Source organism: Cyprinus carpio, chromosome A2 (assembly GCF_018340385.1).
Source record: "Cyprinus carpio isolate SPL01 chromosome A2, ASM1834038v1, whole genome shotgun sequence".
Classification (NCBI taxonomy): domain Eukaryota; kingdom Metazoa; phylum Chordata; class Actinopteri; order Cypriniformes; family Cyprinidae; genus Cyprinus; species Cyprinus carpio.
In genome coordinates this window covers 4,473,867-4,499,902 of record NC_056573.1, presented here as the reverse complement: position 1 = coordinate 4,499,902, position 26,036 = coordinate 4,473,867, and the positions used below count along the sequence as shown (strand labels likewise).

The 26,036-nt window shown below is 35.8% G+C and overlaps 1 protein-coding gene across 2 annotated transcripts in view; it reads right to left on the bottom strand.

Moving 5' to 3' along the window:
* Nucleotides 1–26,036, bottom strand: part of LOC109099015 (rho GTPase-activating protein 21-like) — a 66,733-nt gene that overhangs the window by 31,575 nt on the left and 9,122 nt on the right. For both annotated transcript variants that reach the window (XM_042769785.1, XM_042769793.1), the window contains exons 3-6: nt 10,062–10,235; nt 9,907–9,928; nt 686–778; nt 511–589 (exon numbers count right to left, since the gene is read on the bottom strand). In XM_042769785.1, the coding sequence (XP_042625719.1) occupies nt 511–589; nt 686–778; nt 9,907–9,928; nt 10,062–10,235 (368 nt within the window). The remainder of the gene's footprint in view (nt 1–510; nt 590–685; nt 779–9,906; nt 9,929–10,061; nt 10,236–26,036) is intronic.

Genomic DNA, 26,036 nt, shown 5'->3' with positions numbered 1-26,036 from the left:
AAGTATGCATGTGTATCCAGCATGATCGCGTGTTCTCTGTGTGACAGTCGGTCCGTTTGTATTGAATGCTTAAACTTTAAACTAGTAATTTCAAAATATGCTATGCTTTATGCATTTGCCAACTGTAATATTTGTGTCATTTTCTCTGTGTGCTGTATGTAAAATGAGTGTTACCCTGGCTTTATTTGAAAAATATGATTCCCAATGCACACAAACTTCCCAGAATACTGAGTGCCCTGTTGGTTACAGTGTTTACTTCCTTTTTAATTATATGTTTATTAAATATTTATTTGTGAAAAATACTTTGTCATAAGTATGTTTATTTTTACACATTTATTTTCTAATCCATTGTCAAATGATTTCAAATTTCTTAAAAATTAATTAAAATTTGTAAAAAATGATATCGGCTTCATATCGGCAGTAAAAAAAACAATATCGGTCGACCACTACAATCAGAGATGTATCAGGACATGTATCAGGACATCTAAATGAATTCTAACGCACTCTCACCTGTTCTGGATGAGCCCTATGACCTGCGAGTATGTCTTCCCAATGATGCTCTCGCCGTTCACTTTCACTATCCTGTCCCCTGTTGACAAAGTTAAATCACCAGGTTTTAGATTATCAGACGTCCATAAGCAAAATGAAAAGATGTGCTGTACATTTGTAATGATGGTGTAATTACCATTGCAGAGTCCGGCACTGTGAGCAGGCCCTCCCTCTTTGACCTGCTTCACAAAGATCGTGTCCATGGGCTCCAGTCTGTTCCGCGGTCTCCCTGGCAACAACAAAAGCAGCAGAGTCACGAGTGGCCCAGATCACAACAAACCAGCTCCGGGAAGAAGCGAGCGGTCACAAGATTGAGCCACAATAAATATTTTAATCACACCAGTTTTTCAAATGAAACATTTAACCCATTAATAGATCGGAAATGCTTGGACTTCATCTGGAAGTGACCCAGCATTCAATGTGACATCCCTCAGTCCCTGAGGGAGTGCTATACTTGGCTTCATCCTGACATAGTATGCCAGAACACAGATCACAGATCTAACAGTGAACAACTAACACTACAGATTCCCTGAGGATGACAGCTATGAGACGCTTAGGCACTGGCCCATGTCTACTTGTACTGAAAGGAATGAGGATCTCTCCACAACAGTCCATTATATTGTGCAATATCTCTCTGTTAGCCTGCTGAATGGGAAATAAACCTGTGGATTCTGCATAATACATACACCATCCTAAGTCAGACACCAACTGCCTTGATATCCACCGTCAGCATGCTAAATCGGCTGCGAAAAATATTCAACACACCGGTCAACCTCATTAATTAACTACTATGGTTTTGATTTTGATCTGTTTCTAATTACAATTTGTTTTTCACAGCCATTCCATTTGTTCAGACAGTTAATATCTGCTATCCACACTGGTTGCTATAGTAATCATGTCAGCACAATGCCAAGAGTGTGTTAAAATAGACACAGCTACACACACAACAGCACAAAGCTGGTGACATTACAAACACTTTAGATTAAGGAAGCTATTCACCACCAACTAGTTGCTTATTAGCATTCTGGCTGTTTATTTGTACTTAAACACATATTAATGTTTTACTTACAATCAATAAGCAGCAAATTAGGAGATAAAATCTGCTTAGCTCTCTCTCTCTATGGACACACACATATACATAGCTTTGAAATTCTGCTTAGCAATAATGTATTCGGGGAAGCAGGACTCGAAATGAACTTTTTTTACTTGGTAGCACTTGTAAAATTTAGGAGCACCCACTGAATATTAAGGAGCATCATAACTGCCAGTAGTGTGAAAGGAATTGAATTTTGTAGCCATTTAAAATTAGAGACGACCTCAGCATTTTAATCATGATCCAAACAAAGATGCTGCATACATGAGCCATTTCAGATGTAAATTATAGTGAATTATTTCAAAATCTGAAGCAAAAACAGAGTGGTCTGACTTTAGCTTTGTGAATTTATGCTACATAAAACATCTGCATGAATTAAAAACAGCGAGCGGGCTGAATGTAAATACAAATTCACTCTCTGACAGCAGGTGGTGCTTAAGGAACGGGCACTGCTTCTGGTTTGGTTACCGCTGTAAACAAAGCAGCACTTCAGTGCTTCGTTTTTTTTATACATGCAATATACAGAGGCAAGAAAATGTCATTTAAACTTTTCTCAAGAGAGTCAGTTCCCCTCAGAAACACATGTAAACCCCAGATCCCAATTCAATATTTAGGATTCCCTTTCCATATTTTGCGCATAGTGAACAGTGAGCTTGTTCTGCTTGCTACGGTTTTCTCTACTCTTTGTGAAAGGGAGTGTTTGGCGGCTAATATATAACCAATCTTATTATTAAAACCTGCATTAGATAGAATGGTGGACCGGTCGTTGCTGGGTTCGCAAAAATTTCAAAATCCCTGGTAGCCCTCTGGGCAGGTACTCTTGAAATTTTGGTAGCCCAAAAATTTATTTAACTAGCCCAAATAAATCTTTTTTTTTTTTTTTTTTTTTTTTTATATAGTAAATCAGGAGTTCAAATGTCAATAAAAAATATTTTTAATACACAAATATCAACAAATATGAAGGAAGGAATTTTACTTCACTATTTACAGCGTATCTGCAGAATTATTAAAAATAAATGTAAGGCAATTTATGACCCATTTTAAGAGCTGCACAAGTAAAATGCACCCCATATGAGTGGTGCTGGACAATGTTTATGGTAACATACAGTACTGAAACATAAAATTACATGATTTACAGTTCAGATACAGGTTGTCACAAAAACAAAAATCTTATACAACAGCATTTCAGCCTTTAGACAATTTTTGTGAAAAGGGATAAAGCATAAAATTATTGTCAATTTAAAATGTGTAAACCTTATTGTCTTAATTGTTTGGATTTTTAGAAGGCACATTAAATTCTTTCTCATTTACAACTATGTGTGTGCTGCGTAAAAACATGAGTTGATATTTGCATTGATCTGATAAAATAAACAGCAAGAAAGGCTTGTTGGAAATGCAAATTTATTTATGCTTAAAAAGTGCTGAAATATTGTGGTTTCCCCGGTAATGGCTGTACACAAAATGCAGCTCAGCGCTCATAAACGCTGCTTCATCGGGAATAATAGGTAAAATGAAATAAAAATGCCAACGACAAGTTTCTGAGGACAGTTGGTTCCCTTCAGATACATTAAAATAAAGACATCCGCGCCGCATTTTGACTTGAAACATGCAATGCTCATATTTATTCAATGACATCATTGCCTTTTGAAGTTTAATCCAGCCGTATCGCAACTCTTGTCTTTCCGTCCCCACCTGTAGACCTCTTGAAATTATAATTAAGACATTTAATTTAAGACAATTTATACCATTTAATGTATTTAAAACTTTATAAGGCCTTAAAGGGATAGTTCACCCAAAAATTTAAATTATGTCATTAATGACTCACCCTCATGTCGTTCCAAACCCGTAAGACCTCCGTTCATCTTCGGAACACAGTATAAGATATTTTAGATTTAGTCCGAGAGCTTTCTGTCCCTCCATTGAGAATGTATGTATGGGATACTGTCCACGTCCAGAAAGTTCTAAAAACATCTTCAAAGTAGTCCATGTGACATCAGAGGGTCCGTTAGAATTTTTTGACATTTTCGAAAATACATTTTGTCCAAAAACTACGACTTTATTCAGCATTGACTTCTCTCCCGGGTCTCCCGGGTGACACTCCCTCTGAGTTCAAATAAACCAATATCCCGGAGTAATCCATTTACTCAAACAGTACACTGACTGAACTGCTGTGAAGAGAGAACTGAAGATGAACACGAGCCAAGCCAGATAACGAACGAAGCATTGTTTCTCGAGTCACCGGTTGCAGGTTTTCGGATCAAAAGTAGTGATGGGAAGTTCGGTTCTTTTCGCGAACCGGTTCTTTCGGACATTTTGATTCAATAAACCGGTTGCAGAAAACGGTTCACCAGTTCTTTTGCGCTCGACGTAATGACTTCATTGGCACTGATGGCCTTGATTCAAGCCTTCGGTTTACCCGCGCTCATAACATTAGCACAGAATCAGTTCAGAATCAATCACCAAAAGAACCAGCTCGGTTCAGACGCGCTGTGTGTCAGTCTGCTTCACGCATGCGCAGTATCATCAGCTCCTCGCTTCTCGAACCGGACGCGTCCGACAGAAACGGTTCTTGACTCGAGAACGAGTCAATGTTTCGTTCGTTATCTGGCTCGGTTCAATCAGTGTACTGTTTGAGTAAATGAATTACTCCGGGATATTGATTTATTTGAACTCAGAGGGAGTGTCAAAAAAAGTTAACAGCTTAAGTCATTCTTATTGTTGACGCGAACCGTTTCAAACGATTCAGTTCGATTTGGTGAAACTGGTTCAAGAAGATCCGGTTACATCGAGTGATTCGTTCGCGAACCAGATATCACTAAACTTTCTGTGAACGCGCTCATAACAGACCCAGGAGAGAAGTCAATGCTGATAAAGTCGTAGTTTTTGATATTTTTGGACCAAAATGTATTTTCGATGCTTCAAAAAATTTCTAACGTGGACCCTCTGATGTCACATGGACTACTTTGAAGATGTTTTTATTACCTTTCTGGACGTGGACAGTATACCGTAGTGGAATCAAATACATTTCTCAATGGAGGGACAGAAAGCTCTCGGACTAAATCTAAAATATCTTATACTGTGTTCCGAAGATGAACGGAGGTCTCACGGGTTTGGAACGACATGAGCGTGAGTCATTAATGACATAATTTTCATTTTTGGGTGAACTATCCCTTTAAGATTGATACTACTCACTTAAGGAGTTTTTAAGGACCCGCGGGAAATCTGCATTAGATAGCCTGTCAGGCAGAGTGGTGATACATTTTGGTAGCCCGACTGGAAAACACAATAGCCCCGGGACTGCATTAATGCATAATTTGCAAACGTTTAGCAGAGAAATGAAGAGGTCGTACCACAACAATTATTTGCACTTGCAGAAAAATGCTCCCAAATATATTTTGGAGTCACACAGATTACATTTCGGGAGCATATGCAACCAAAATGGTCGCAATTTCGAGCCCTGGGAAGAATGGACAATGTTTGGAGAAAATTACTACATTCACGGATTCATTAACCTTAGACACGCAGCCAAATGATCAAATTATTTCTGATTTCAGGCAACAAAATAGAATTACTATTATATTCACATTAAACTTTTCACATTTATTGCACCAACTTTGCTGCCCTTGTTATCTCTCCTATATAGCATAATTTTAAATATTAAGCAGCACAACTGTTTTCAACACTGATAACACGATAATAATAAATGTTTCTTGAGCAGCAAATCAGCATATTATACTGATTTCTGAAAGATCATGTGACACTGAAGACTGGAGTAATGATGCTGAAAATTCAGCTGCGCATCACAGGAACAAATTTCATTTTAAAATATATTCAAATAGAAAGCAATTCTTTTTCATTTTAAATTATTTTAAATAATATTTCACAATATTACAGTTTTTACTCTATTTTTCAAAAAAAAAAAAAAAAAAAAAACACCCCCAACTGTAGGCTACAAATTAATCAAACAAAAACTGCCCAGAATTCAGCATGGCACCAACTCAAACAAACCCACTTGGAATATGGCTGCTTTAACTGCTTTCAGCCTTTTCTGGAGTTTAAGAATGGAAGATCTGAGAGTTAAAAGAGTGCAGATGAGCTGCAGTTGCATGTGTAAATCAGCCTTTAGAGACCATAAACTGCTTCAACATTTGGAAAACACAGAGGAGATCATTAAGAACATTTCTGTCACTGCATAATGTCCAATACCAGGTGATGACATCTTCCGTTTCCAGACAGGACTGAGTGTGCTACAGGTCATGATTGTGTTTCTCTTTTTGAGGTCTTGTCTGTAGAGATTAATGCAATGCTTCAAAGCCTGAGGCATGATATTCATACTTTGCAAATGTGAAAAGCACAGACATCAACATAAACCAGACAGCAGCAAATATTATGTAGCTTTGATGTAGTTTGAGATCCAGTTATTAAGTCATAAGGGAATTTTATTTATATCGACAATTTGCATACTATGGACAGTACATATCGCAAATAAATACTCCGATAATACTATGCTGACAGCCCTGCTTCTCTAGCAATATGAAGCTTTTGTAAAGATTCAATGTGCCCTCTTGTGTTCACTGTCACACACTGCAGTTGTCAAACATAAAAACAAATTTACTTCAGGAATATGAAGGAATGCACCCAGTACTGCCATGTTTTAGCATTTGGCACATAATTGATATTATACTCATAATCATCACATAAATCACACTAACCAAAAAAAGTGTTCAGGTTTCAGAAATAATAAAACACTCAACAATAGAAATGCACCACTGATGGTAAATGAAACTAATCCTAATGATTGCTTTGCAACAACCACATGAGAAGTGAAATTTGACAAATGTATGTCAGTTAAATATGTACACTGGAGTTCAAGCTTATTTCTATTGCTGAGAAAAGAAACGATGACAATGACAACGGCAACATGCCAAAATACAAACACAAATGATTCTATGTACAGGTTAATAAAAACAACCTAATACCAGCAAAGAAATTCACAACTACAAACCTGTAACCACATCTTCAGGCAGATAAAAAACTGGAACATGAACATTTCTGGTTCTCGCATACCATGCAAATAGAATATTTTACTATTACGTATGCTGATGTGTGTTTATCTTTTTTTTTTTTTTGTCTTACTATGTTTTGCATACAAAACCAGAGGCACCTTTAGTGGTGTTATGCAAGACTAGTGAGCTAGTTTGACCTCTTCTAAATAATGTAAATCAAGTTTCATAATGCTCTCTTATGGGCTAGAGATTGTTCAGAAGGTAACACTGTTAAAAAAAAAGTTTTATATTTGTGCTGCATAGAATATAATGAACCACTGTAACAGTTCCTGTTTCAATTTCATGCTTTTCAATGAGCAAAGTGAAAGCATGCAGTGGATTGGAATCCTTAAACCTTTGCAGCTACACAAGAAAAAGTGAACTGGATATAGTTTATGCTATAGACGTGAGAAGAGATGTGACATTACTTCTCTTTTAAACAGCTCTACATTGTAGCATTATGCTGGATTAGTCTTTTTTAAAGAAACCCTGAAATACGGAGGTCAGATATAGTTTGCATGGCACACCAGCTCAAACATGCAAAAGAGCATTTAAAAAGATTAGCGCACCACAACAGGTCAGAGATGATGACTAAGGATGCATAGACCTACAGCTCTGTATGAATCACCTCTCAGCAAAGTGGGGCATAATATGAGGGCCCAGTGATGGAATATAGCAGAGATCTTTTTGTAAAGATGCTGGATATTATATCCTGCACCTGGCAAAACTTTACATTTTTCCACTATCAATAAATTTTTTTTTCCAAACAGATGTTCTTTCCCTCCTCATATTCTTCAGTCTTTATCAAGAATGTGATTTGTTCTATTCAGTGTGGTGTGTTTAAATTGCCACAAGCATTACAACCTCATTATAATTTAAAACAAACAAATCAATGTAGGTCACAGTTTGTTATCTGCACTATAAAGTAGTCAAGCAGACAAAATACAGTGTGGGGGATCTCCTGAAGTAGATACAGAAGCCTGTATTGCTGTAGAGAGGATGCTTTAAGGGAGATGAATGCAGAGACTCAACTTCTCTGAGCAGATTTTAGCCATACAAAGTGCCAGAAGGATTTCTTTAAAGGTCAAGTAAAAAAAAAAATGTAAAAAAAAAAAATCTCCTGTTCACTCAACACTTTGGCATTTTTGCATAATGTTGTCTAGCTCTTTCTTAATGCAAGAACATGTCCTATATAATAACTAGTCATTCAGACAACTCACCATCTAGCTAATTTTGAAAATAACTGCATATAAATAATTGACAACATGATGAAATTACAGGGGGGAAAAAACCCAGATCAGATACATTTTTAACAGTCAAGCTCTTTTGCGACAAAATGAAGTGATTTTTAAAAACACACCTAAGGTCAAAGGTTCAAACAGTTGAGGGGGAGAGGTTGAGCAGGGAAAGAATCTGGCCGAGTTATTTCTGGCAGCTATAGATGGTTGTGCTAAACTGTGTCACAAGAGCTATCAAGTAATGCAAGGTGAATAAAAGGCAATCCCTGCGTGAACAACTGCACTCATTCAATGCACCAGTCATCAATCGGAAATGGACGGCTTTTGTTTTATTTTTGGCTGATCTCGGTATCAGACTTGCACATAAACTGCATTGCAATTATTTCCCAAAATGGCATTTGTGTGAAAAATACTACAAAATCTGTAAACAGGGCATTAACAGAGGTGAGAGACGGGATATGCTGAAGTTGCAAAGAGTGGAGAAAATACAATACCAGGCAGATCCAACCAACCTTTTCGCTAGGGCTGTTTATTGCCAGCAAAGTCACAATACGATACGCATCCCGATACAGAGGCCATGATGCAATACGCATCAAGATACAGGAACAGCTGTTTATTAAACACTGCAAAAGTGCCTCCATAAGTGTACCACAGTATAACAATACAGGAAATGGCGTAGGTTTCATGTTAACACTGGGCACTCCCCACCAGGTACAATATTCTGATTGCTTGCATTTGTTTTTAAGCCCATAAATAATAACGTACTTGTTCTTATAATTTACATTGTAATATTCCAATATATTAATAAAGTCATCTTTATATTTGCTGGTAGGGTATTGTTGCACATATTAACACACTCCCTACAATTAAAAAATAAAAATAAAATTAGAAGCATTCTAAACTAATGCTCACGCATACACACATAGTGACTCACACAGATCTCGCTGTGCACACGGACACTTCTCAGCGCTGCCCAGCATTTTTTTCAATAAAATAGCTTAACTGCTGAAGAGCTGCTTTATCTTTCTCAGCAAGGAGTTGGTAACATCATTGTTTTCGAAGCAATTAAAGCAACTGCTTCACTGTAAATAGAGAAATGGCAAAAACGGAGGTAATTCATACACAGTCTCTCTCTCACTTTTCTGAGAATAGAATATTGAACTGGAGATCGCTAAACTGAAAGCTTACAGGTGTTATCAGAAAGCCAGCGCTTTTACCCACAGTGTAGAGAGAGCGTGTGCACATGGTTGCCAGGTTGCCAAAAATAAGTAACACACTTAGCAGATATTTACATATCGCGGAAGTGTGAAGCTCTGTCTCGGGGATTACGTCTCTTTATATCAGGCAACCCCTTCCTCTGCACCCATACAAAAACATTAAACATCCTAAAAACCTAAACTCCATTAAACACCCTTCAAGAAACCTTTTACATTTTAAATGCTGTTCTATTATTCAAATTAAGCGCTGTTTCGATTCCCGTATATTCCAAACAGAAACAGAAAAAACATCATCAAATCCATTAAATTCAAACAGTATGTGACCATACATCATCATATCGATGTATTGAACACAACCCTACCACTCAACTGTCACAGCTTTCCTGAAGAAAATCCTAAATACTAAATTGAGGTTTATATGAATGTATCGATGAGGGGAAATGACTGCCTTCAAAACTTCATTAATTTACCTCCATGTTATGTCTAGTAGAGTTTACAGAGGAAAATAACCAAGGAAATGCTGTATTTATGCTGCTCCAAAAGCACCACCTACTGTCCAAATTTTTATTCAGCCATCTACTGTATTCATGCAACAATCAATACAACACATGATAAAAATGCACTCAACTGTCACAGCTTTCCTTATGTGGCAGGAGTATACTGGATTACAAAATAACCTTATACAATGTATACACCTTATGGTAGAGTGCATAGTGCACAGTATACATTAAGTTAGTTTTATGTTACTAAAAGTGATAACTTACCTCTACGACCGTGGTCTTCATCCTAGAAGAACAAACAAAAAAAACTACATTAATTTGTATGTTTGAAAATATGCAAAACATACAGAACAAAAATATATTGATGATAGAAAGCAGATACTATGAAACCCCAGTGAATGTATAGTGATGCACACTACCTTAACATTGGAGTTCACCGCAGACTCCGGTGGGTACACAATGAAGTGACGCAGAGTGAAGCCGAAGCCTTGTGAAGTGCGGCGCAGATGAAGCATCTTAGGCCCTGGCCAGGAAAATGGCTCTTCCTCCAGCTGAAAGAGCACTCCTGAAGAATCATCCTGATCCACCACATCCTACAGAGAAACAGATGAACTCATGAGGAAGAAGAATGGCCACCGAGTACAACAGATCAACAAATCCAGATTTCATCTGACTAAAATTATTAAATTAAAATTTATTAATTTTATCATACATTTTATCATATGAAAACATTCATTTCTACATTTACATAGCAGTTAAAGCAACTCTAAAGGGTAATAAGGCACAGGATGGAGACTCCATTAAAAAAAATTTATTTCTATAAAAAAAACCGAACGAAATAAAAAAAATCTAACGAAACAAAAGAAAGAAAATAAAATTTACTCACTAAAAATAATACAAAAAAAAAACACCTAAATTAAAGTTTTCATTTAGCTGAAAAACTAAACCAAAACCAAAAATAACATTTACTTAACCATCAAATAATTCAATTCAGTTAATAAAACACTCAATTTAAAAACTGAGTTGTATAGCATCAAAATGTGCCATCTGAGACATTTCAAAGTAGGGATGTTCATTTTTACCAGTTAACTGTTAACTGACCGTTAAGAATTTTGACCGATTAATACAATAAGTTAAACGGTTTTAAAAAATAATTGATTTATAAATTTTCACTAAATGGTTAAAATATGCTATGTGTATAAAGAAATTGTGTTTGTTTAGAAAGAAAAAAAAACATAAGTCGCATATAATTTAAAAAAAAAAAGAAGTCGCATTTTATTATTTCATTCAGAAATAGGCCTAATGCCGACTCAATGTTTACAAACATTGTAATAAACACTGTAAACCTAGCTAGGCTATTTTAATTCCCCTAACTCCACAACAAATCCTTTCAATTAACAGTATTTAGAAAAGAACAAGAATTAAAAATATAAGAAGTTATAGCAATATAAACAACAAGCCAAAACGAATTCATTTAGGCTAAAACGAAACTGAAACCAACGTTGGGTCTCTCATTCGACACAAAATCAGATGTTTCCGTATTCACTATGTATTTGAATGCCAAATTATCACTTATGTACTTCACTCACGTTCCAATATCCACGTAAAACAAAATGTTTTGCATAAGATCACGGCGGTATGGTGATAACACTTAATGGTACATATTTTACTACATATTTAAACTCAGGAGTGTTTTTTTTTTCCATATGTGTGACTGACTGTATTTTATTATGATAATGAACAAGCTGCATTGTCAAGGTAGCAATGCTTAACTATGTGTGCGCATGCGGCGTCAGTGCAATCACTTGATTTTTTTCCTTCCAACAGTGGAAGCAACTTCTCCTTTTAGTCATAAAGATAATCGGAACTGTAAAAGGTTTGCCTTTATTTCTGTACATTAACAATAAAAACAAATCTTTGTGCTTTTGTATATAAGCCTAAAGAAAAATAGGATGCCGATTTCTGCTTTCCGGTTTCCTTTCGCGCAGCACAAAAATGAACCGAAACTCTGCATACTAGGCTACTTGTTGCACAGTTTTTTGTTCATTTTCTTAATTTATTACTTAAGTAAAAATATATTTCTCGTATAGACCTATTTATTTGTTATATATATATATATATATATATATAGGCCTATATATAGCCTAGCTTTATCATGTTATTCTCCACTTGCAGAAGCGCTGCAGGTACGTGATGTGATTAGGGATGCGCCGATCCGATATTCATATCGGGTATCGGCTTCGATACTGACATTTTTCTCGGATCGGGTATCGGTCAGAAAGGGCAGATCCAAATCCAAGTTTTTTTTTTTTTTTTCTATTGTGCGAATCATTCTGTGTTACTTCTGAAGCCATACGATAGCTTAATGCATCGGTTCTCAATTCCAGCCCTCGCGCCCCCTTGCTCTGCACATTTTGTACGTTTTCTCTTTAAGAGAAAACCGTTTGTTCTATTCGAACATAAGTTCACAGGGTATTCCGCCATGATTCCAGTCAGCTCAGTAAAGCTCTCTCCGATATCATTCTGTGTTCCCATTATCCGGTTGTGTTCGGTTATGACAGTCAGCTCAGTAAAGCTCTCTCCGATATCATTCTGTGTTCCCATTATTATACTTGATTTGTAAATACATGCCTATGAATTTGCAAAAAGGACTTTAACTTATTAAAAATCATAGGGCCCTAGAATATGCATAGGACTGTATTTTTTCAGATTTATTGTTTGTTTATTTTATTTTTCTTTATAATGAAGTAGTCTGTATCTAGTAGATTGTGAAAGAATGATTATCAGTTCCACACACAGAGATATATAAATTCTACATTTATTTAAATGTAAATGGAATAAAAAAACTTCACTGGTATCGGATCAGTATCTGTATCAGTCAATACTAAACCCTAGGTATCGGAATCGGTATCGGAGACGAAAAAGGTGGATCAGAGCATCCCTAGATGTGATATGATATGACCATGTGAATCCTCATGTACTGTTTTTCTGGGCCTTTTTTACTCTATTTTCTGCTTTTTGCGGATGTAAGCACTGTTTCCCGGGAAACAAATGTTAGTATTTTTAAACGGCTCACAGATACTTATCCTTTCTAATTTAATTAAATTCTAATTTAAAGTAATCTTGTGGGTTCACGGTTTTAATTGGTTAACCGTTGGTTGTCGGTTAGGAAAAATAACCGAAGTGAACATCCCTATTTCAAAGCCATTTCACCCAAAACCAAAATTCTTATTTCAAAATAAATATTTTCAGTTTCTGAAATTTTAGTGCATAACTGGGAATTATTTCCCCCATATAAATGCTAAAAAACCTGACCAGACAGTTTCAACCTGATCAGACTGTCCAGATCGTGCCATATTGCCACTTCTGCTGGCTTTCATAAGCAGAAGCCAAAAATTAAGAAAGCACTGAACATAAGCTCTGCTGGCTTTCATAAGCAGAAGCCGTGAACAAACCACACCCCGCAGAAATGCCATAACTTGTTGCACATGAGGTAGAAGTACAAATTTGAGATATTAAATTTGACAGTCAAATTCTGTATAGATTTATAGGTAAACATTTTAAACAGCCTAGTCAACAAACTAAAGCAGGATCAGCACAAAGATGAATCAGAACTGCTATGACATCATCATCCTTAACATTTTCCTTTTCATGCTGAAGAACACCCACTGAAGGTTGAGTCAGAACTAGCCTGATGTCATGTCTGCAGGGTGTGGGTGATGTTTTATGCCTCATCTGAAGTTAATTTCCTTGAGAAAATAATTTAAGGATAACAGACACCACACACCAGTTCCCCCACAGGACGAGTCAGTGTTCAAATTTGTTTTGGTATCATTAATAAATCTCAACTATTTCTGTGTGGATTTGTTTGTTTTTCTGAAAATGAAAATGTATTATTTTATTTACTTTAACAAGCCTCAAGTTGTGTAATTTGCTCATGATGATGTCTGAGGCCTTGAGCTTCCTCTGGCTCTTCTTTTCCAGAGTGGGCATTCTGCTTCCGGCATGCACTGCTCTGTTTATGGAGTATTTATAGCCTCACACCTACCCGATATTCACACCCTACCCATTACTGCCACACCTCCTCCAGAAGAGGTGCGAGACATCAGACATTCCTTCTCCATAAACACAATCTGGCATATGAATCGCCACAACTGGTAATGCGAACTGGTTCACAAATACATGACCATGTTGTATGAAGAAGGGACCATATCAACTGATTTTTAATACAGATTATAAGTCCCTTACAACCAATATGCATGGACACTTTTTTAATTTGACACAATAACTTTATTAGAATACAAAAATAAAAACATAAACATAATAACTAGGGATGTAACGATTCACTCAACTCACGATTCGATTCGATTCACGAATTTGATTTCACGAATCGATTCACAATTGTTTTTTTTTTTAACAAAATGATATTTAAGACAAATTATGAATTAAATGTGTCCTTTTATTATTGTTTGGACAAAATGCTGTACATTTCTTTGTGAAATTGAAATATAACTATATTAATATACTAATACAGCACTTGCATATTATTGCTCTTTTTTTGGTTTTGATTGCTTCTATTGTCCTCATCAAGTAGCTTTGGATAAAAGTGTCTGCTAAATGACAAAATTTAAATAGAATGTAAAACTAAATTGAAATTTTAAAACAAGCCACAAATTACATAAGTAACAGAAATAAAATAAATCTCATCATATAAACAAAATAAGGCTTTGTCTGTGCTCTTTCCATTTAAAATTAGAGGCAACCACTGCATTTTAATCATGATCCAAACAAAGATGCTGCATACATGCAACATGAGCATTTTTTTTTTTTTTTCAATTTGAATTAGATTGTATAATTTAGAAATTTTGAAGCAAAAACAGAATGGTTTGACTTCAGTTTTGTGAAACTATACATCTGCATGAAACAACAGATGAGCTGAATGAGACGCAGATTCACTCTCTGCCAGCAGGTGGTGCTTAGAGCATATCCTTGGTTTCAGCTGTAAACAAAGCAGCGCACATTTATGAACTTTAATATGCATTATAAAAATACCATCTAAACTTTTCTAAAGACAGTAAGTTCCCCTCAGACATGCATTCATTTAAACTCCTACACCTAAATGAATCGCGAAATGAAATTTGTTTAGCATCTCAACCGATTTGAATCATCACATATTTGAATTTATTTTCAACCGGCTCGTGGTTGATCGTTACAATCCTAATAATAACAGTAATACTAATAATTATTACTGTTGTTCTTGCGGTTTAACAATCTTGACAAACGAATTATCTTCGCTTTATACGAGGGGTGTAATGGTACACGTATTTGTACCAGAATTTTCATCATAGCCCTTTCGAACGAATACAGTATTCTTTTAATTACTGCATGTGCAAATATTCTGTGCATTTAGAAACTTGGGATGGGACGTAGCATTTATACAGATATATTTTGATCTCGCAAACACATCTGAAAAATACGGAGGACACAGAGTGAGCTGCTGTAGAAAGTGCAAGATCTAAGTTATGAGACAAGCTTTATATTAAGTAGGGATGGGCATTTTAAAAAAATATTGTATTTGAATATTTGGGCTCATATTTTTTTTTTTTATATTTGAATATTTTTTTATTTCAATTACACTTAATGAGAAAGACGTTATTTTTGTCACCTTTTCTGAACTAGCTTATGATTAGACATTATACAATATATTTATATAAGAAGACCGTGCAAATTACAGCACAGAACATACATACACTTGAGTCAGACTATGTTTATTGTGTTTATATTGTTTCACATGTTAATGTTGAGAAAAACAATAATATCCACATGCTCGGGTGAAAGTTGGCTCTTCAGTCTGATAACAATAAGAACTAGAGGTCGACTGATTAATCGGCACCGATAGTTGAGTGCTATAATAATCGGTTATCGGCAAAAATCCATGCACACATAAACACATGAACAACATCTCCAGAACTGCTCTGAGAGACTTTTCATGAACTTCTGACGACTTGATTTGAGTAAAACTAGCCTCATATCACATACACAGAACTGTAAAGATATTCACGGCAACCCGTCAAAATAAAAGTCTGGTCTATTTTTCAGTAGGATGTACATAGCCTACTACTACTTAAATGAAACAATCATAATTTAAGGAATAATCACACAACATTTCTTCCAAGTTTTAAATTTAATAGTAAATCCCCTTTGTTTGCCAAAAAACGTTTGCTTAAATTTCAGTAATTAAAAGATAAATGAAATTGATGTTTCATGCCTTCATTTGATAACCAGAAAATTTCTAATACAGAACAGAGAATTTTTGAGGGGGAAAAAAAATCATAAGGCTTCTTTAAGAAAAAAAATAATAAATTAAGTTGTTTATGGATTCAAATAATTAGACATGCTAAAACACAGAATTTTTAATGTGTGCTAAGCAAAGTTTCTTACAGCGCTTTGTGTTTTCTGTTCTTAAAGGGGTCATCGGATGCCCATTTTCCACAAGTTGATATGATTCTTTAGGGTCTTAATGAAAAGTCTGTCACATAGTTTGGTTAAAATTTCTCAATGGTAGTGTAAAACAACACCCTTTTACCCTGTCAAAAACATCTATTTTCAGAGCAAGCCATTTTATAGCATTTTTCTTCTCTGCTGACCCCACCCCTCTCTTCTGAGCCACTCTCTGAGGGACTGTTTACTTTAGCCACATTCATCGTGAAACTCACTTATTAGAACATTATTAGGAAAGGCGATTTTCAAAGATTCATTAAAAAACCTTATACTCACTTCTGTTGGTGAGGCTGGATCACGAATGATTCGCACAAACATCGACGCATTTAGGCAGATCGGGGGCGCATTCCCTTCAAAAACAAACATAATCCACTGCGTCTTCAGCGGCTCAGAGGTCAGGAGTAAATGACGACTGCTATGTTCATTATTACATACAACAGCAGAACACCTCAATATCTTGTCTACATCTGCCCCGGCGGTGAAACAATGGTGGACTGATGACAGTCACTCAGGGCATGTCTAAGGTAGGGATGCCACAATTACGTAATTGTGGCAATAAACAGTTCAAAGTCCACTTATGTTATTCTGCATGCTTAAGATAGTTTTTTTTTTCTTTTTTCTAAATGTTATCTTAAGGGTTTTTCCAGTGTATTAATTTTAGTTTTAGTTTTATACATTATAATACCAATCATATTTTTACTTTTTTATAATTTAAAGAAGAAACCAATCCAATGTATAGTTGACATTTGAGGCTTAATACTATAGTTAATACTAATACTTAATACTAATAGTTTTTCAGTTAAGAGTTTTTTTTTAGCTTGTTTATTTTCATATAAAAATAGGGCATGCAGTTACATCATTCAATGTAAATTGTGATAATCGTAATAAATCAATTACAATTTCACGGGAATAATCGACAATTATGATTATTGTCATAATCGTGCAGCCCTAGTCTAAGGTAAGACACCAGTCCATTCTGTGCAGAAACGCTACTGTCAATCAAACTATCGTGGGTGGGGCCTCTCTGTGTGAGGTCACACAGACATGCATCTGAGATTGGCTCGATTTAAGAAAGGGGAAATGATTTAACGAGATTAAAAAAAACAATGGATGGATTTTTATCATTATAGGGTGGTTGTGTACACACACTGCCAACACACATTTCAGTTCAAACTAGGGCTGTGCGATAATTTGAAAATAAATAATAATTTTTTTTTTTACAGATATTGTGATTGCGATTTGATTTGCAATTTTAAATTTGCAAAGTCAAGCTTCAGCTCTATATTCTCAATAATGTGCAGCACAGTATGAGTATCATTACCCTGCTGAAAAAAAAGAAGAAAAAAAAAATTCTTACAGTTTGCATTAAACCATTACAAAATTCCTTTTTGTTTTTAGCATTATTCCAATAGGAATTACTGTTGTTCTATTGGTTGCCATCTGCCATCCCACCAATAGAATCCATCAAATAGACACCATTATAGTTTACATTAAAACCAGTACAATTCCCATTATAACCCTGAAATCCGCTCAATTTTCAATTTTGTTTTGGTAGGGGTTCTATACATTTTATTTTTTTCAGCAGACAAGATTATACTGGTATAACTACTTTTACAGAATTAACTTAATTACTGAATTTCACTGGAAAGATTTATTTAGTTTATATATAATATTTAGTTTATATATATATATATATATATATATATATATATATATATATATATATATATATATATATATATATATATATATATATAGAAAGAACTGTATTTCTTTAGTCAATTATTAAAGTATTACATATGTTACATTGTATTTGGGATTTTAAGAACAAGTGTAAAATGTGCTGAATGTTTCATTTTATTCAAGTGAAATTAGCAAGCAGTTAGACTGAATTTACATTCATTTTAAACGCGGAGCCAGGCGCGAGTCGATGAAGGTTGCGCGAATGCGTCAAGCCTCATCCATACTGCCAGATGCGCTCGTGGATATTTGCGGTGCAGGGCCGCGCGCGAATATAACCGAGCATTATGAAACAGGCAGCTTGAGTGCAGCAAGTGTGAACGGCTCGTCCGTGACGCAGAATTCGCACCACGTGGGGAAGAAAGGAGCGAGTATGAGAAGCATTCAGAGACATAGGCTGTGTGTGCAGTCTTCTGAATTGTGAATAGCGAACATGCAATAAGGGATGTTCTTGATGCATGCTCTTGCAAATTACCTTTTTTGAAGTTTCGAAGCTTAAGTTAAATATCGTTTTTCTTTAGTTTTAATTTGCCTAACTATTGATCTGACCCTGTAGACACCATAATCCCACTCTGCCTCTCACACATTTTTTTGTTTTGTTTTTGTTTTTTTAATGGTGGGCATTTACACAGTTGGCTAGAGCAGTGCTGATTGGGGAGAACGGAGGTGCGCTCACTCTATTGGTGAGTAAGACTGCCACTCAAGGCTGGCAGTCATGCATATGTTCTAGAACAGAGTAATATCGCGTCCATATTGCAGGCTTTTGCGATTAGCAAATCGTAACGTCTCAAATCGCAATTTCGATTAATCGCACAGCCCTAGTTCAAACAACTTGTAAAAGTGCATATAGAATCCGATTACACCTTTAAAGCACTCTCCTTCGAGGAAACTTGAAGGAAGCATACAGTATATCTCGAGATAATTTTGCTATCAGATAAGCTCTCTTCTCAGCTCACAGCAGTGGTTAACTGCAGTCGTGAATGCAGTGATGGACAACAGTCTTTCCTCAGTCGACTGGTGTTTGGATTTCATGTGATTTCTCATTGTGGAGGTGAATTATGATAACTCTGTTTCACTGATTCATTTGAACAAAAGTAATTCCATTTTGTAAGATCATTTTGATCAAAGTAATTACAAAGTTCGCAAGGCAGACGAGGACATTCATTTAGTAATAACAGACTTTTAGTTTGTGTTCTTAGAATTTATCATGGATTTCCTGTATTTACCTGTGAATATTTGACTATTTGTGCACACCCCTAATATTAAGTGCTTCAAACTGAATCACAAACCTAAGCAGCTTTCCCTCATGTCAGAGGTGTATGTTGTTTAATACATTTGAGATATGTATTCCTCAGAGTATAACTTGCATCTTACGTTTGTATCCTTATTTGTAAATGTCTGAAATTCCCACAAGTATGTGTGTCAAACAGACAGAGCACAATAATTCTGACTAAAACACATTTTTTCTTCATTTTGCATATAAAAGTGCAATTCATTTAATTGTTTAATGAAAAAGAAATAAAAAAATGTCCCTGTACTTTACAGAAAACACAGAATCGCTGTTTCAAAACTGAGGTACATACCAAACTGTCATTTTTGTGGACTTTACACACCTACTTTCCACTACGAAGTGAACTTCAGTTAGTTTGAAGAAACAAGCAACATTGCCCAAAAGTTTATCTGCAGTCCCATATGCAACACCGAGAAAAAACATCTGCTGATGTTTGTAAGACATTTCCAATGACAAGGGGGGCTGCGATTTCATTATCCCTCATGACTGGCTGATGAGGTCACTGCTGGAAAGAAATTGAAGAAACATCCTAAGTTTTTGTCAGGTGCATGCTAGGGAACATCGACTCAACAGTGATGTGTAGCAGGCTATGGAGCTTTGGTCTATTTTGGTCTATTACACAAGTAGTCTTAAGGTTCCTTGAGCGGCTGGAATATGTTCGAAGGGTGTCAAATTCTGATACGAGGAGTCTTTGAGGAATGAGTTAATAAGTGTGAAGCACAGTGAGTGCACATGAAATCTGAGAGCTTGTGTGAACTTGTGAAGCCGGTTTCTGTCAAGAGCTGTGACAATTTCCAGAATACTGCACTCATATTTGAACTGCGGAGCAGTAGTAAAGATAAATGCAGGATGTTTTAGACAGCAGTGTGCAGTAAAGCAGGGAGTGCTGTAAACTGGACTGACTTCTGGCATAAAGGTAATGGGACCTCGCAGATGACAAACCTAAGTTGATGTGATAAGCTAACAGTAAAACACAAGCTTTAACTCTTTGAATGCCCCTACAAGTCATAATAGCCGCGTTTCCACCGCTGGAACTTTACCCAGGAACTAGGGACTTTGGGCTGGTACTCGGTGTGTTTCCACCGCAGGAACCAGGATTTAAATAAAGTTCAGGTGAAAAAAAATGCCCCTCAGAAAGTCCCTGCTCGCGAGGTAGTACTTTTTCAAAGGTCCAGAACTTTCGGGGGCGGGACTTGGGCGCTCATCATGCTGATTGGTTGAGTTCACGCAGCGTTGTGATTTCAACCACCATTTATTCAGATAATTTTTTAAATATAACTGTTATCGTGTCATGAAATGTAGTTTTAAAAGTATTTCAGGTGAGAATGTAGTTGTTTAAAACTCAAATCTGCGGTTTATTTATAAAGACAGCGCCTTTTTAAAAATGTGTTTCATTGATTTCGGAGATGATCACGCGATCAGCGGGAGCTCAGGTCTCATGTATCCGCCGAGAGTAGCCTTACCTCGGCTAGTCCTTCTGACATTTGCCGCTGGCTCTGATGTCTCTTTAGTGGTTAAACATAAAATATAATTAGTTTTGGGTAAATCTAACAGGTTATCTTTGGTCTTTATTTAATTGATCTATATGTTAAAATGAATATAAAAAGAGGCAATTGATATAATATTTTGTTTCATTGTAATGTAGGCTGAATATACACATTTCCCTGAACTAAGTACATTTCTGCGGCTATTATCGTTTAAATGAAAACGAAAGGAGCCAGTGGTATTTGATATTCTATCTCGTCTTATTGTAAATATACAGTGAGGAAAATTGCAGTAGCCAAGGCGAGCTGACTGATGTTATCAAGTACACTGCTGTTTGCAGTATTACCGGACTTAGTGTTATAAATATTTATTTATTTTTTAAATAAATGCTGTTCTTTTGAACTTTCTATTCATCATAGAATCCTGAAAACAAAATGGTTTCCATAAATATTCCGTAAAAATATTACGCAGCACATTGACATTGATAATAATAAGAAATGCTTTTTGAGCACTAAATTAGCATTTCAGAATTACTTCTGAAGCATCATGTGACACTGAATACTGGAGTAATGGCTGCTAAAAAAAAAAAAAAAATATAAAATATATAATAAAAAAAAATAAAAAAAAATGCACATTAAAAATACTTAAATTAAAATTATTTTTTTTTTTTACCATGCCTTAACTTCTGAACCACATTATTTTTAACTCTAGTGAAACAATCTGAAGCAGCAGTTTTTGCACTGATGCCAGATGCACCATTAACTTCATCTTTACCACTTTTTATATAGGCTTAATAAAAAAAGTAGGCAAAAATAATCTAAACTTGTCCATCAGCCCGTGGTGGATGAAGTACCTCAAAGCCACACTAAAGTTAAAGTACAGATATCTTACCAGAAATTACTTTAGAATTTGAAGTCACCGTTTAGAATATTACTTAAGTAAAAGTTTTTAAGTAGGCTGTGTGATATTTATTGTACTTAAGTATGAAAAGTATATATATATATATATATATATATATATATATATATATATATATATATATATATATATATATATATATATATATATATATATACACACACACATACATATTTAATGTACTTTTGAAGGTAAAAGTACAAGCAAATGCAAAATGGAAAAGGAGCAAAAAAAAAAAAGCAGCAAGATTGAGTTCAGTTTTAACTCTTTCTTCTATTTTGTATCTTTGGGTTAATATAAGAGCCACTCAAACCGGTACTTAGTCTTCTTTATTTCAACATAAGAAAACATTTTTGTAATCTGCATCTGAAGTGGCATTTAGATTCATTTACACAGTTTAACGTAGCTCAGAATGGCATATAATACACCAGTAACAGCATTATTTTGACACAGAAGTCATGCTGTGCCACACAGATGGACAGGATCCATTTACAGTGTGTCAAGCAAGAAAGCCTGCAGGACGACAACACATAGTAAGATAGCATTAATTATTAAAGTAGGCTATTTCACACAAACATTACATCTATTTGGGATCATGCTCTCAGAGGAAACTGGAACTTTTCACTGGTCATGAAAATTAATGTTCAGAACCAGTGTATGTAGATTCAGGCAAAATTGTCAGTGTGTCTTTCATGTGAGATCACAATCCCAACCGGATGCAAATCAGGAATAGTGCTCAGTCATGCAGAATGGATGCGGCGGTATCACTTTGGGACACTGGGGCAAGGCTTAGCTACTCCAAACAGATGGACAGGGAGCAGCTTCAGCATATACCGTCCTGCACTTTACGGTATGGTGACAGACCAAGCTAATAAATACTCCACTAACACCTACAGGTGGCAAAACACCCATAATTAAATGGCCACATCTCAGCCTGCCCAAAAGGGAACTGGAAGAGTTTGTGAATGTGAAGAAAAAAATCTAATGGGCATTTGTTGTCATGTGGGGTTGCAGATTAATTTAGTTGTTAAAGCTGAACAAAACATTTGTCAAAATATGTAGCAAGTTAAAATTTCTCCCTTTCGGAAAACAATATTTTGTAAGTGTAACATTTATGCCATCTGTCAATTAGGGCATTTAAAAAAGTACAACATCCAGGTTTTGCAGCTCATGAAGGTATAACATTCACATCATCAGAATGTGGTATTAATAATGACAAGCAGATGATGCCCAGCTTAGCAAAGGAACTCCAAATACGCGGCTCAGAAGGTGGGCTGTGTGCACTGGCACTGATTAGTAACACCAAGAGAGAACAACGTTGAGAGTCCTTAATTCGATGTGGGTCACCTAAATTTATAATGTGTTTAGAACTCCAGAAGACCATCCGAACCACCCATCCAGCTCACAGGCACTGCTGACAGATGAATACAGGGTAACTAACAGTGGCACTACCGCAAACCACAATGCTTGGCATGCCTGTGTTTTCCTCTCCAATGGTAACAGTGCTCATATCCTGTTAGGGGAATCCCAGAGTATGTTTAAATGTGGAAGTATCAAGTAAGTTGATGGTTTCAAAAATACATGAAACCTTTTGATAAGTTCATTGATGAATACCATAACATGAACAGGGCAAAACCACAAAAAAATTCATAAAAACAGTTCATCAGGCTTGATTCCAAATCTCCTAGGGCCAGATGAAAGCTTGATGCGAAACTGAAGTTGTTATTTGTTTATAATCTTTTCTGGCAGGTATAGAATATTCTACATTTCACACATTGTAACAGGTGCATCGTGATGGCTCATGTGACATGGCATCAGTGGCGTTAAACCAGGAGAGACGCATCGATTTATCACTTCTGATTATGGATAAAACTCACATTTGTTTTTATTGTTTTTTCTTGTCCTTCTTGGAGCTTTGGAGCATTGGTGAAGATTGAGTAAATGACTTTTTTGGTTAATCCTAATAATCCATTCCTTTTAACATGTTTATGTTTTTCTTTATTTTCATACAATGCTTGATAAAATGGATTTGGGAATAGCAAGATAAATTATGAAGTGTATGAAACTGTGCAAAATAATGTAATGTAAAGTAACAGTGTGAGATGGTCACACTAAAAGAAACAATGTATTAACGCAACCGCATTAAGCACAAAATATGGGACTAAAAACCGTATTCTATTGTTTTGAGTGAACAACAGATGAGCTGAACAAGACGCGGATTCATTCTCTGCCATCAGGTGGTGCTTAAAGTGTTTCGTTGGTTTCCGCTGTAAACGAAGCAGAGCTGCACTTATGAACTTTAATATGCGTTATACAGAGGCAAGATGAAAAGAAAAAATACCATCTAAACTTTTCTAAAGACAGTAAGTTCCCCTCAGACATGCATTCACGTAAACTCCTACCGCTAAATGAATCGCGATTTGTTTAGCATCTCAACCGATTTGAATCGCGGTTAATCGGCTCGCGGTTAATCGTTACATCCCTACTACCTGGATATATACATACATTGATGAACAGCAATAGTATAAAATGCCAGTTATGTCAAACCACATTGTACAGATATGCCTTGTGACAAAAACCAAGCAGCAATACTGCTCATATCCATGATACTCTCCATACACACCATCCTTTTGTTCTGGATCAGTGAGGAGCAGCAATTCTTTCAGAGTATGCAATAAGGCTGTAAATAATTCATGATGAAAACAGATGCACCTGGACAACGCATTGCGCTGGAGGTGTGTGGAGGGTGGTTGGGCTCATATCAGAAATCTATAGTGTTTCTTTATTAGAAAGCAACAGCTAGAAAAGCTATAAGTTCCCCAGGCTGATGTCCTTCCAGGAATTCAGCATTATAGTCATTATGGCATGATAGCAGTGTGTTCATCTGGACACGTCGCACAAGAGGTGCATCCAGAGGACAAGCATGACTACAAGCAGCACCTACAGGCTTGAAACAAGAAACTGGGTGACATCAGCAATGACAACCACTCAGAAAACTCAAACCAGAATGTGTGACATGCTCGCACCAAACTGTTTATTGTCGTAAAATATAGTAAAAGTATACTTTTTACACAGTATACTTTCCTTACAATGTATTTTCTGTCATTACAGGAGTCAGTGATTATTCGTCGTAAATGAACAAACTAAATCAACTAAGCATGTCTGGCATGCTGTTCTTTTAAGGCACGAAGCAGTGGCTGGAATCAATTTGTCTTTCTCTATTGAATTCAGAATCTATTTTGCCTTCTGGCCCAGGAGTTAATCATATGACTTATGTTAATCATATCAGTAACAGGGCTGAGAAAGGGAAAAGGTTGGAAAGCTAGAAATGCTAAAAAAAATCTGACTCTTACTACCATGTGCATCTTTCTGCTCCATATTATTACATTTTTCATTCTTTAAGGTGACTTTAAAGATTATTGTGACACCTTATGAAGATAATATTTCAAACAAGATCTATTAGGCAGTAAACTCAGGTCAAGACACAAACAATCTTAAAATATATCTCCAGTAGGAGTGTTCGAAACTGGGTTTTTCGGAGGTGACTTTTTTTTTTTTTTTCAATTTGGGAAGACCCGACTCTGCGATCTGCCAGGACATTCCTCACTATCCTAAGCACTCCAGTGTTTGACCGCACTTGCGATCAGCAAGTAACAGCTAAGTATAATATTTATGATAAGCTAACACGTTGCAAGAGAGACATGACAAAGCACTTTAATTAAACAGATCATTAAAGATTGCGAACACGATTCAAACACCAACGGTGTGATCATCAAAAGGTGGCAAAAAGGAGCTGTTAAAAATGTATTTGTCTTTGAATCATGCATTCTAGATATTTATTCAAACCACTGATTCATCCAATAATGAAACAAGTAAATCTTAAGTGAGTCACTGAATCATTCATTTATAAATTACATGTGATTTTTGTTTTAAAAAATAGCTCTATTTAGCACAAAAAGCTCAAAATAAAGTCCAGCAAAAAAAAAAACTACCAAACACAACAAAATTTAAAAAACGAATCGAAAAAACCAAATTATAAAAAAAAAATCCAAAAGAAAAATCTTAAAAAAAAACATCGTAAAAAAAAAGCAAAATTAAAAAAACGTTTCGATAAGCATTTTCGGAAACGGGGGAATGATTAGGATCGGAGAACTATTTAATAGACAGAGCCGTAGTTCACTGACAAGGCGATTCATCTTCGATAATGAACGCGATATTGCTTTCAAATGGAGCAGCATTTAATAGACAGAGCCGTAGTTCACTGACAAGGCGATTCATCTTCGATAATGAACGCGATATTGCGTACCTTGTCAGTGAACTACGGCTCTGTCTATTAAATGCTGCTCCATTTGAAAGCAGGTTTTACTGACTAGATACGCATGATCATATCGTTCGATATATCTCCCAGCCCTAGAATTGATCAATTCAAACGATACCCAAACCTACTTGAAATGAGTTT